Here is an 11,561-nt window from a genome sequence, read left to right on the forward strand (position 1 = left end):
CGGCAATGAGAGAAATGCATTCGAGACCGACTCAAACATAAGTGCTAGACGCCCGAGTGGCAGCGCCAAGAGGCGCTCGTTTTTGGACAATATGTTGGGCACGTGCTCATCCTGGACGCGTCAGCGGACGCGACGCGTACTCGGCCTGACTGCACCTTTACAACCTACCCTCACCTCTGCCCTCACTCTCACTCTCGACATGCAATCCGACTTCGAGCAGATGCTGGCCCAAGCTGGTGGCCGTGGCCAAGGCGGAGAAGCGTCTGTTCGGACAAGTACGCCCTAGTGCCATTCATGCGGTCGGGTAAATCTCATATTGTTTCAGCGGGGAGACGATCCACATTTCCTCACTGGCACTCCTCAAGGTGCGGCGGTACATAGCTGTTTCATTTTGACCTGGTCTGATACATGTATTCGCAGATGCTCAAGCATGGGCGCGCCGGTGTGCCTATGGAAGTCATGGGTTGATGCTCGGAGACTTCGTGGACGAATACACAGTTCAGGTTATCGATGTCTTTGCGATGCCTCAATCAGGAACATCAGTATCGGTTGATCCGTAGACCATGTCTTCCAGACCAAGATGGTTGATATGTTGAAGCAAACAGGGCGGTGAGTGAACACGGTTTACGCGCTGTTGCGCTCGACTGAAGGTAGGCAGGTCGGAGACGGTCGTTGGCTGGTACCACTCGCATCCGGGCTTCGGATGCTGGTTGTCTAGTGTCGACATTAACACCCAACAGGTTCGTTTGGGTTTTTATTATACTGCTCGTATCGCTAATTCGAGTTATGCAGTCATTCGAGCAACTAGATCCCCGGTCGGTCGCTGTCGTCGTCGATCCCATTCAATCGGTGAAGGGGAAGGTCGTGATAGATGCTTTCCGGCTCATTAACCCCGCTACGGTCCTTCAAGGCCAAGAGCCCAGACAGACGACTTCGAACATCGGGCACATCAACAAACCATCAATACAAGCCCTCATCCACGGGCTCAACCGGCACTACTACTCAATTGCCGTTGATTATCGGAAGTCAGAGCTTGAGCAATCGATGCTCATGAACCTTCACAAACGCAATTGGACCGAAGGGCTGACGCTTCGTGACTTCAAGGGGCATAAGGAGGCCAACGAGAAATCAATCAAGGTTCGTTGTGCATACCTTCTGGCATCTTCTGATCAGATCTATATGACGCTTCGTAGTCCATGTTGAGCCTCTCGGCCGCATATAACAAGTCGGTGCAAGAGGAGTCCACTCTTACTGCAGACCAGTTGAAGACGCGGCACGTCGGCAAGCAGGATCCGAAGCGACATCTAGAGGAACAGGTAGAGAAGGCTATAGGTGACCAGGTGGTTCAGAACCTCGGAACCATGTTGCTGGCTGAGCTGTAGACGTTACCTTGGACTGATTGAGGTATATTATGCGAGTAATCTGACACGCGTGCTCCACACCAGGCGAACCCCGAAGCTGGAGTCTCACTGAGGTCTGGTCATGGCGTTGAATGCACATGATGGGACCCATGGTTTGATCTTTGCTGGCTCCTGTCTGACGATGGTATGTACTCGTGGATCCCATTTCCTGATCGCTCACGAAGAGTAGGCGCGCATATCTGTCTCCCGGATAGACAGCGCTACACCGGCCACCATGTCCTCGAGCTACAGCAGCAAACGGGGGCATGGGAAATGTTATGGGGCACACATCGATTCCCTGTTCACTACGATGCGACCCCGGAACACGCGTGTACGGCCACATCGTAAGCAACCTTCCCGTCTAACGTTAGATGCCTGCGCGCGAACTTACAAGGCGGCGTTTGCGTGAGTGGAGTATCGACGTTTCCGCGACCATGTGCCTTCTAGGTTGAGGCGTAAACTCGGTACTTGACACTTGCATTAATCAAGGATCGGGATTCTCAATGGGTCCTATCCAAGTCCTATCACCGGCACTCACACTCGGATCCTGTGGAGGCCCAATTGTGCGCGCGTCCGACAATCGCTTGATGAGCACGTAGCAATCCTTGTGCTTTCTCACACGAGGCCCGCGGCTCGGAATGCGTCCATGTCTGAATGCTTCTCGGTGAATGTGCAGCCTGTGCATGTCAATGTAGTTGCCGGCATAATTGTGCAGAACGGTTATCAGGCACTGCGCTTTCGTGACTCGTGAGTACATTACGTGCTTTCTTTATCGACGTCTCTTGGACTAATGCTCATCCTGACTTTGTATGTTCACGAGGGATCTATGTACGTCACACATCGAGGGATGTGTGGGACTCGGCCATGGGTAGAGAGGCATCCAGACCCTTCATGTCGACGTGAGTGATTCCTTTCCTCGGAATCTCGATTTGCATGGGAGAGAACCGTGTTGTTAGCTCCAGTGTATGATACAAGGCCTCCAATCCTGTTGGGGTACATACGATGTTTCGACACGTCCACTCGGGCAACAGTCGACTCGTCCGTTTACGGTCCGGTCTGGCTCAGGTGAGGAACCCTCACACATGTGCCCACTCCATATCTGAAGTTCCAAGGTCTCGGTCCTTATTGCTTCTTTCCACTGAGTACCAGCTGAGAACAATAAACGCAGAGATGCGAGCCAAACGAAGCGCGCGAAAGGATTAACTTCACTTCAACTAAGCACGATAGGCCCAATTGTAGGATGAATCTGGTTGCCATGCTGACCGACCGATCGTATTCATTGACAGAAGATGCGGATCAGCCACGGGCATTTGTACAGCCGCAGCTCGTCACGTCGTCGATTCGAATCTCATGCGTCTCAGTGTACGCATCCACAGACTCCACTCATACTCGCGCCATAGACGGGAAAGGCCATGCGCAACTCTTGCCTTCTGGTGAGAGGGGGCATCAGATATGTCTATTTGCAATTAATCGTTAGGTGTTTCAGCCATACCGCTCCAACTCGGCTGTGAGTGAGGCTCGAGGACACAGCCAAGTCGCACGAAGAACTCACCACAGTGAATTGTAGTCCGTTGAACGGACTTCGTCCCGAGTGTCGCTCTGTTATCGCACGGCCCATACCAAATCTGCCGTTAACCATGCCGGACGCCAGAGATGCTGGAATCCGGTCATCAGAGCATCGGGAACTAATACATACACTTGTCGGTAGCTCCACACTTCCAGAGTCCCTTCGGCTTGTCGTCTATCGAACGGTGCTATGACAAGTGCTGTAGTGAGTGAGTTCTGCCCATTCGTCTTCTGTTCTCCCATGCTCTAATGGATGTTCTATCAGCACCTAATGTCTAACGGCATCCGCGTCTCCGTTGCTGACCAAAAAGAGATACTCACGGCGTCCGTCATTCCAACGCCACTGTCCGATGGTCGCTGTTACAAACATGGCGACGATTAGTCGAGATGGGTCCGATCCCCGGGGGTCCACGAGCCATTACTGCTTTGCATCCGAGATCCTTCATCATGTACGGGCGAACCTTATACCCTGCGTAGATATGAAAGAGCAGTTGGGTCATTGCCTCAACTTCGCCCCGGTTACCATGTCTGCCTCGGAGAAGGCGCAGCAGTTGCGTTCCCTTATTGGCCTACTCACTGATGCTTCAGAGATAGTCATCAAAGAGTGGGAAGCCGAAGAACAGAGAGATGGCAATACAGGGGGGAATGCACTCCCGTCGCAAGAGCTGTATGATGCTCGTCGCGTCATACGTGGTGCTTGTGGTATGTGTGCCGACATGGTGGGGGATCCCCTCAATCGACTAGAAGAGCTGTCGCATGGGGCATTGTCTCTCATGGAGGCCCTTTACATACTGGTCGCCGCACGAATTCCGGACATCCTTGCTGAAATGGCGCCTGGCGAAGGGATGCTGATATACGAACTCAGTCGACGGACAGAGATCGATGACATGAAGCTAGGTGAGTCATGTCCTTGGACTCGTCGCGCACTGCTCACTATGATTTGTTGCATTAGCACGCGTTCTCCGTTTGCTATGCACTAGCCACGTACTTTCGGAAGTCAAGAGTGATCACTTCGCGAACACTCGCACAAGCCTCGTACTGGTGCGGAATGAGCCAGCGCAGTCTTTACTATTGATGAAGTAAGTCGCCATGCTCATTGGTAACATGGCTTATCTGAAGGCATGACATAGCGGCTTCGGCGTATACATGAAATCAATGGACAAGCTTCCCTCCGTGCTAATGGATCCCGTGAAGTCTCGAGCGACAGCGCCCAATCAGTCTGCTTTCCAAGAAGCCGTGGGCACAGATTTGACTTTCTGGGAGTGGTGTGAACAAGGCGTTGAACAGCCAGATGGGACTGTACAGCCGCGCCCTCTTCACAAGACATTTTCCATGGCTATGATGGCTACTGGACAAATTGTCTCTTCTTCCATCAGTTCTGGTTCGTTGTTTGCGTTCATTGCGATCAACCTGAGTCGCTCACAAAGCCCATTGCTACAGACTATCCTTGGGCCGCTCTGGGTTCGGCGACAGTGGTGGACGTGGGTGGAGGTGTGGGTAGGTCTGGCGAATGATGCTCTGATTGCACACCGACTTAGTCGGCAATTTAGGTAGCATGGCTATGGAGCTAGCGGCGCAGTTCCCGCAGTTGCGGTTCGTCGTGGAAGACAGGGGGCCGGTAATCGAGCAGGGGCAAGCGCTATGGATGTCCAAGATGCCTAGCGCAATTCAAGACGGGCGTGTTAGCCTGCAAGCTCAAGATTTCTTCCAAGAGCAGCCTATCAAAGGCGCCGAAGTCTATTTTCTCCGCTACATCTTGTAAGCGGCCGGTACAAATTCAAATAGACGGGTCACTCACCAAACCTCGTAGACACGACTGGCCAGACGACGTCTGCGTCACTATCCTCAAGCGGTTGCGCGATGCTATGAGCGCAAATTCCCGCATCCTGGTCGCTGACATGGTCATGCACACGACGGTGGGGTCCCCCCTTCTGAAGAGTGCTCCTACCCCTCTCCCTGCGAATTACGGCTGTGCTAGCGTCTTCAAGAACATGCAAGATTTAGCTATGCTCGCCTTATTCAATGGCACCGAACGTACCCCCGAGCAGCTCAGCGCGCTTGCTGCGCGAGCCGGTCTCAGGGTAGTGAAGATCTGGGAATGTCGTAGCATCCTATCCATCACGGAGATGAGGTTGCCCTAGGGTGTTTCTTTTCCACTTAATCGCCGCATACTGGGGTATGGGTGGGTTTTTCAACGTATTTGCAGAGCGCGTACTAGAGAAAGGAGCGCACCTGGGTACGGGGTGTGGGATACGTGTTCGACATGATGGAGATGATGCGATTCTTCTTTCACAGAAATGTCATCGTTACTGCCAATAACTCAAATAGAGGCTATCCGCGTATCTGTGCCCCAAGGTCCTATGGGGATCGCAAGGCGGCCTCGTCAACGTCGCTGACGCGAATTTTGTCCGCCAGTGCATTGAGTTTGGGCGCGTTCCCTGAACAAGGTTCGCGTCGACCTCTCCGGCGGCCTACATAGTGAGCTAATGGGTGAGCCTCTTCAGTGTCTGTTTTTAGTGAGATGCCACATCGAAAATCGCCCAGTGCTGCTCTGACGCGCTCACCAAGATTAAAAGGGTCTCCGCGTCCTCGGTCAGGAATTCGTCAGCTGGTCGTAAGCGAATGATATCTGGTAAGCATCCAGACCTGCCAATCAGTGAGTTTACGGATGGCCCTGACGGTATGATTAAATGTTTCCGTGTACACTTCAAGCGCCTCCATCTCAACACTAGGGCTTGTCCAAGAGGATAGCACGGCACATCCCATCGCAAATTTGATGTAAGGACGTCGCTTTTGTATGCAAGGCAGTGGTGTCTAAGGCCATGCCGCTAGAAAGGAGTGTGGTGCCCTTTGACGAGAGGATGCGATGGATGCTCGTGGTGTCATCCACGCAATGCCCAGTGTCGGAGCAGTTTCGGCGAAATACGAGAATCTACTCGCGCTAGCTCGCCGCCTTCTCCATGCAGGCGAGTCTCCGTGATGTGTGGCTCACGTTCGGATAGGTTTCCCGACCCCCTGGAGAACGTGATCTGCAACCCGGGATTATGTCCGCGAAGAAGCTGAATCAACGGCGACGCCCTACCAGCCCGTTGATGCGACTTCAATTTTGGCATGGCCTGGGAGCTCGCAGCACCACAGCGTCAGTCCGCAGGAGAAGCTGTAGGTCGCCTGGGCCACAGAATTCACCGATTCCGCGCTATGAGAGCTGGCTCTGGATATCATATACAACGGTTCCCAGCCTAGTCCCACAGGTCTGAGGATTCGGATACTTGAAGCAGGCAGTGCCACGCCGACAGGAGTCGCTTGGGAATGGCAAGACAGGGTTCTGCCAGTCGGATAATGGTTCTTGTCAACTCGGGGTGACGATTCAGATGAATTGGTGAGTTGTCTTACAGAGTGCGTTGTAAGGCCCGATGTTCTCTGATCGTCGGATATTATTGCAAGTCAGTAGAACGGCTAGTCCGAGCCAGCAACCGTGTCGGCGCCGTGACAGTGTCTTCCACTGTTGGGCTTAGTGAAGGGACAATTATATTTTCTCAAACTCTCGTCCCTGAAATCTCGTCAGATTTTTTCGTTGGACAGATACACCCTTGACCTTGAACGCGAAACTATCAGGTATGGGCGCCATTTCGACCTGCCTCGGGGTATCGGTGGGTGACTCACGTCATGACGCGGCTTCGCTGTCCCTGTCCCCTTGAGACGTATGGTGGGACCTATTCCGCCAGTTCGGAGGCAAGGACACCAACGGTAAGCGGCCCTTGAGATTTGTTGAGTACTGACAGGGCTCGGTTCCAAAGTTAATTTTGCTGGCTCGAAGAGCTTCAGCTACACGAAATGACAGCGTGTCGCTGGAGGTATGCAACGTATGAAGTGTGCGTCAACCTCCATTAATCAACGATAGTCAGTACACACGCATGCTTGTAATGTAAATGGTGACTCAACGCATCCGTCTCGAGTATCGACAGTAGCTAGCCTGTCAGTCAGGTTTCCCGCGGAGGCCGTCATTTCTCAACGACCTAGTTTCACGTCGCTAAAGACTCAAGAGCTGAACAGAGGGTGCACGGCCGTGCTCTCAACTTGAAGGCAACTTGAAGGCGTCGGACTTGGACCGTACATAGTTCGATGAACTTTGATCATCATGGCCAGGATATACGCGTACGCCGCCTTGCGCTCCTACAACGGCATAGGCTACGTCTTCCCATCGAAGTCCCTTGCTCGCTAGAGCAAGCAGACTCCTTCCTCAGCCTCACCACACGTGCACCGCTCGGCCCGGGACTTCCGAACAAGGGCTCACGACTTGTGGTGAGAGTCGTGAGCCCTTGTTCGGAAGTCCCGGGCCGAGCGGTGCACGTGTGGTGAGGCTGAGGAAGGAGTCTGTAGACACAACAAACCTGACATGGTATCTGAACACGGGATATGGTACGGGATATCCAATTAAATATTTTGAATATTCCGTTCGGGGATATTGTGATCGGAGATATGGAAAGTCTGGATGCTCAAAGTATCCCGAGATGGAATACTTTGAATTTCCCCCACATAGTATCGCAGGCCGGGATATGGTGAGGGATGTTTAGAATATCTCTGGCCACTGTGACAATGATTTCCATTTCCGTCTACCCATCATCCTAACCACGTTGCTTGTTTTCCATTGTCCAGTGTCATGCGCGGTCACGGACATGTCACGCCGCAGGCCCGAGCTGCTACTTACCGTAAAAGGTAACTTTGGCTCCCTGCCGCCGCGGCGAGTCGCGGTACGGTGTGCGTCGCGGTATGGTGCATCGCGTCGCGTCGCGGTACGGTGTGTAGCGTCGCGTCGCGGTACAGTGTGTCGCGGCACATCGCGTCGTGTCATGGCATGGCACGGCGCGTCATGTCACGGTACGGTGTGGTGTGGCATGTCACGGTACGGTGTGTCATGGCACGGCACGGCGTGGCGTGGCGTGTCATGGCACGGTACGGTCCCCGACTCCGACCGGAGGGAGAGAGGAGGGCTTTGTCCACCATAAGTCGTTCGCAGCCGGCGATGCCGCTCCCTCCGTGGGAAACACGTGACTTACAATTCCCATGAACGGTATCGCAGCAATGCTCGAGTGTCCTACGAGGCAGCTCGAGGCAGTTGGATCCTTCCGTGCATCTGGCTGTGTCTGGACGCCTGGATCTCTGACCATCAAATGACTCCTCCCAAATTCAGGAAAGTTTCTCTCATTTTTGATAGCCTGCACCCACATACTTATGTACTGTGATACATACTGAGTCGTGGAAGCCCGAGACGCCCGGGCGGCGAAGCCGCCGCGGGCCTGAGGCCTGAGGGCTTCCAATTGAGTCTCCGATGATACAATATTACAATACATACATTATATACTATGGTGCCGCTGTGGCAGGCTGAGTAGCTGTGTGCCATGCAGGAGTCGGGGATCGGCGCTTGCGCCGCTACGATACGGTATGGCACGGTACGGCGTGTCATGGCATGGCACAGCATGGCGTGGGACGGCATGGCATGGCGCGTCATGTCACGGTATGGCACGGCACGGCGCGTTGTGTCACGGTATGGCATGGCATGGCACAGCGCGGTACGGTACAGCGTGCCGTGTCATGGCATGATGGTATGGATAATGGTACATACTTATAGTTCGCTCATGTCGTTTTTTTACAATCAAATTATTCTTGCATTGTACTGCGACAGCTTGAGTTGAACAGGTATTGTATTGGTGTTAGGTACAGCCTGAGCCTCAATAATGTATGTAGGGTACAATTTACTTCAGTGGCATGACATAAGCACCATGCTCGCACTGTGCCATGACACGGCAGTGACGGCACGCCGTACCATACCGCGCCGTGCCATGCCATGCCATACCGTGACACGACGCGCCGTGCCGTGCCATACCGTGACACGATGCGCCGTGCCATGCCATGACGCACCGTACCGTGCCATGACACGACGCGCCGTACCGTGCCATGACACGACGCGCCGTACCGTGCCATGACACGACGCGCCGTACCGTGCCATGACACGCCGTACCGTGCCATACCGTACCGTACCGTGCCATGACACGCCGTACCGTACCATACCGTACCGTACCATGCCATGACACGCCGCGCCGTGCCATGCCGTGCCATGACATGCCGTACCGTGACACGCCACGCCACACCGTACCGTGCCATGACATGACGTGACGCGCCGTACCGTGACATGACGCGCCACGCCATGCCATGACACGACGCGACGCGCCGCGACACACCAAACCGCGACGCGCGACGCACCATACCGCGACACGACGCCGTACCGAAACTCGCCCCGGCGGCAGCAGGGAGCCACAGTTGCCTTTTCCGGTAAGTGATGGCTCGGGCCTGCGGCGTGACATGTCCGTGACTACGCGTGCCGCTGGACAATGATGATAACAGGCAACGTGGTTATGGGCGATGGTTAGACCGAAATGGACATCATGACATCAGGAAAAAAGACATATGCGATGTAGCCCTAGGGAGCATGGATAGCCGCCATATCTCATTTACACACCCCCCTATACAGAGCTGACTGTAGCTTGTCAGCGAGTACTATAGTACAATATATCTGTAGGACTACAGATATAATACTGTATAGCAAGCTGTAGCTTCACGACACAGTCATCTACGTAACCCTTATATCAGACTGTAGTGCTATAGATTGAAAGCAATTATGTATTGCTCGTCGCTGGTACACGCAATTCACTGATGCATATTTTGTTGCTCCTTGTCAGACATTAGAAAAAAATGTATTGGTAATGAGCGACAGTATTAGACAGTGAGTCGTAGCATACGAATTGAGGCGATGACAAGCACATTGGGTATCGTGCGAACGCAGAGTTCGGGAGCGAGTACTAAGATGCATATACACTAGAAGAGCAATAACCTGAACAAGGGTATGCTGGTCTGCAAACGACACTGCCTGCGGGACCGTGGAGTTCGCCAGTAGACCTAATGCGATGGTCCTGCAGTGGCTCCCGATTCGGCTTCATCGACAGTAGCCTCCAAGGCCAACTGAATCGCGCGATGTATGGCGCTGCGAGTCAGAACCTTCGGTTCGCCCGTTTCGAGACTCTCGGCCCCGGAATGGAAGCTGTAACATCACAGATCAGTTCTGATTGCGTTAATGATGGTAAAAGATACTATACCGTGCTTCGTTATGAAGTTTCGTACGAATCTTGAGTAACACACGATGTGCGTCGTCACTGAAGGTATCAAAAGCCTCTAAACTGGCCTTGTGTGTTTCGTACACAGGTCTGTAATCGTCAGCCGTGAAGTGGACCTCAGTACGAGTGCCTGTTCCCCATTCGTCGATGCCACATTCGATCTGGGTTTAGTATCAGTAACAAGCTACAATGCCATTGCCTAGCAACACGCACCGCAGCGAGTACGAAGGCAAACGTCTCGATAGAGATGGGGTTGAAGTATGGGTAGAGTCGTACGCCTTCATCATGCTTGTTGACGAACCACATTGCATTGATGGCCTTCTGGATGATGGGGTGCTCATACATGCCCTTGCGCAGCGTGCGGGATAGCTCGCCCAGTGCCGGTTCCTTCAGCAGGAAGTGAGATGAGTCACGTCCCGGAGAATCAAGTCAAGGAGTGAATGAAATACCTTGTAAACAAAGGCGTAGTCGTCCTTCAGGTTCTCGGCGCGCTCGCGATTCTGGATGATGGTCGTCCTAGCAGACCCACCCTCGAAACCATACAAACTCTCGACAAGAGGTTTGATCTTCCCTTTGAGCTCACCGCGGACTTGCGATGTACGCTTTGTGATCTGTTGAGAATGTTAGTAGGTCAATCACATGATACTAGGAGAAAGACAAACAATCTTGACGATAACCGGAGTCGCAGCTACATTGACGTCGAGTTGCTTGCAAGCTTCACCCCACGCAAACTGCGCCCACTGTACTTCCAATGCATGGTCCGGGTACGGGTTGACAGCCGAGATCTGGCACCTGTAGATCTTCGTTGCGAGTCCCAGAATCTCCTGGACTTCTTCATCGTAATCCCGTGCACGAGGGCGACCACTGTTGCCTGCATTGACAGGCCGAGCACGTGGAGCATCCACGTCAACTAAAACGAAGTGCAGACTGAGTCATGCAGTGACAACTTAGGCTAAATTGTACACACCGGTGGTAGGGCCATCATCGTCATCATGACCATCAGCAGAGTCAACCTCGGGACCCTCATCTCCACTGATCTCGTCAGCAGAGTGGTTCCCAACCTGTCCACCCTCGTTGAGGTCGGACGATGACCCATGATCTCCAGCATCTTGTTCGGCATTGAGCAAAGCCTCCTGCACGTTGTTAGCTTCGTCAACAAACTCGTCCTCGTCGCTTGAGTACTGATCCTGAGGCAAGGCCTCGGTCCGAGTCGAGCGAGCCTGGCTGGGGGTGTGTGATTGCCCTATGTTCGACTGTAGGCCACCAGAAGATCAAGAACATTGGGACAATGACTCACCAGCACTTGGACGAACATTGTGAAGCTGGATAGGAACAACTACCGGAGGGCTCGGAGAATGAGAAGGCTCAAAACGCCGAGGGACAGGCGCAGGCGGAACCTTCGTCCTTCGCTGTACCAGCGTCCGGA

The 11,561-nt window shown here is 53.4% G+C and overlaps 5 protein-coding genes across 5 annotated transcripts; 3 read left to right on the forward strand and 2 right to left on the reverse strand.

The window, feature by feature from the left end:
• The first annotated feature begins 149 nt into the window (after positions 1-149).
• B0H18DRAFT_1071485 (maintenance of mitochondrial structure and function-domain-containing protein) lies at positions 150-1,459 on the forward strand. Its single transcript, XM_048031213.1, has 6 exons — positions 150-275; positions 421-548; positions 575-609; positions 659-740; positions 793-1,137; positions 1,194-1,459. The coding sequence occupies exons 1-6, from the start codon at positions 200-202 to the stop codon at positions 1,380-1,382; spliced, it is 855 nt and encodes a 284-aa protein (XP_047884474.1). The 5' UTR covers positions 150-199; the 3' UTR covers positions 1,383-1,459.
• On the reverse strand, positions 1,460-2,066 carry B0H18DRAFT_1071488 (uncharacterized protein). Its single transcript, XM_048031214.1, has 3 exons — positions 1,795-2,066; positions 1,616-1,744; positions 1,460-1,545 (listed from the first exon to the last, which is right to left on the reverse strand). Exons 2-3 carry the CDS (start codon positions 1,741-1,743, stop codon positions 1,467-1,469), a joined length of 207 nt encoding a protein of 68 aa, XP_047884475.1. The 5' UTR covers position 1,744; positions 1,795-2,066; the 3' UTR covers positions 1,460-1,466.
• A 1,424-nt stretch (positions 2,067-3,490) lies between these two features.
• B0H18DRAFT_1219465 (S-adenosyl-L-methionine-dependent methyltransferase) lies at positions 3,491-5,280 on the forward strand (the record flags this gene model as incomplete). The annotated part of the gene is made up of 6 exons (XM_048036715.1): positions 3,491-3,863; positions 3,919-4,045; positions 4,097-4,347; positions 4,407-4,463; positions 4,517-4,724; positions 4,777-5,280. The coding sequence occupies 6 exons, from the start codon at positions 3,491-3,493 to the stop codon at positions 5,105-5,107; spliced, it is 1,347 nt and encodes a 448-aa protein (XP_047884476.1). The 3' UTR covers positions 5,108-5,280.
• Positions 5,281-7,816: 2,536 nt separating this feature from the next.
• Positions 7,817-8,537, forward strand: B0H18DRAFT_845642 (uncharacterized protein; the record flags this gene model as incomplete). Its single annotated transcript, XM_048039548.1, has 2 exons — positions 7,817-7,908; positions 8,354-8,537. Coding segments are annotated over 2 exons (276 nt in total), but the record flags the coding sequence as incomplete, so codon positions are not given.
• A 1,555-nt stretch (positions 8,538-10,092) lies between these two features.
• B0H18DRAFT_896253 (uncharacterized protein) lies at positions 10,093-10,986 on the reverse strand (the record flags this gene model as incomplete). Its single annotated transcript, XM_048041416.1, has 4 exons — positions 10,093-10,296; positions 10,349-10,504; positions 10,585-10,746; positions 10,798-10,986. Coding segments are annotated over 4 exons (711 nt in total), but the record flags the coding sequence as incomplete, so codon positions are not given.
• Between the last annotated feature and the right edge of the window lie 575 nt (positions 10,987-11,561).

The sequence above is a fragment of the Fomitopsis serialis genome (genome assembly GCF_022376445.1).
Source record: "Fomitopsis serialis strain Sig1Antser10 chromosome Unknown B0H18scaffold_508, whole genome shotgun sequence".
Classification (NCBI taxonomy): Eukaryota; Fungi; Basidiomycota; class Agaricomycetes; order Polyporales; family Fomitopsidaceae; genus Fomitopsis; species Fomitopsis serialis.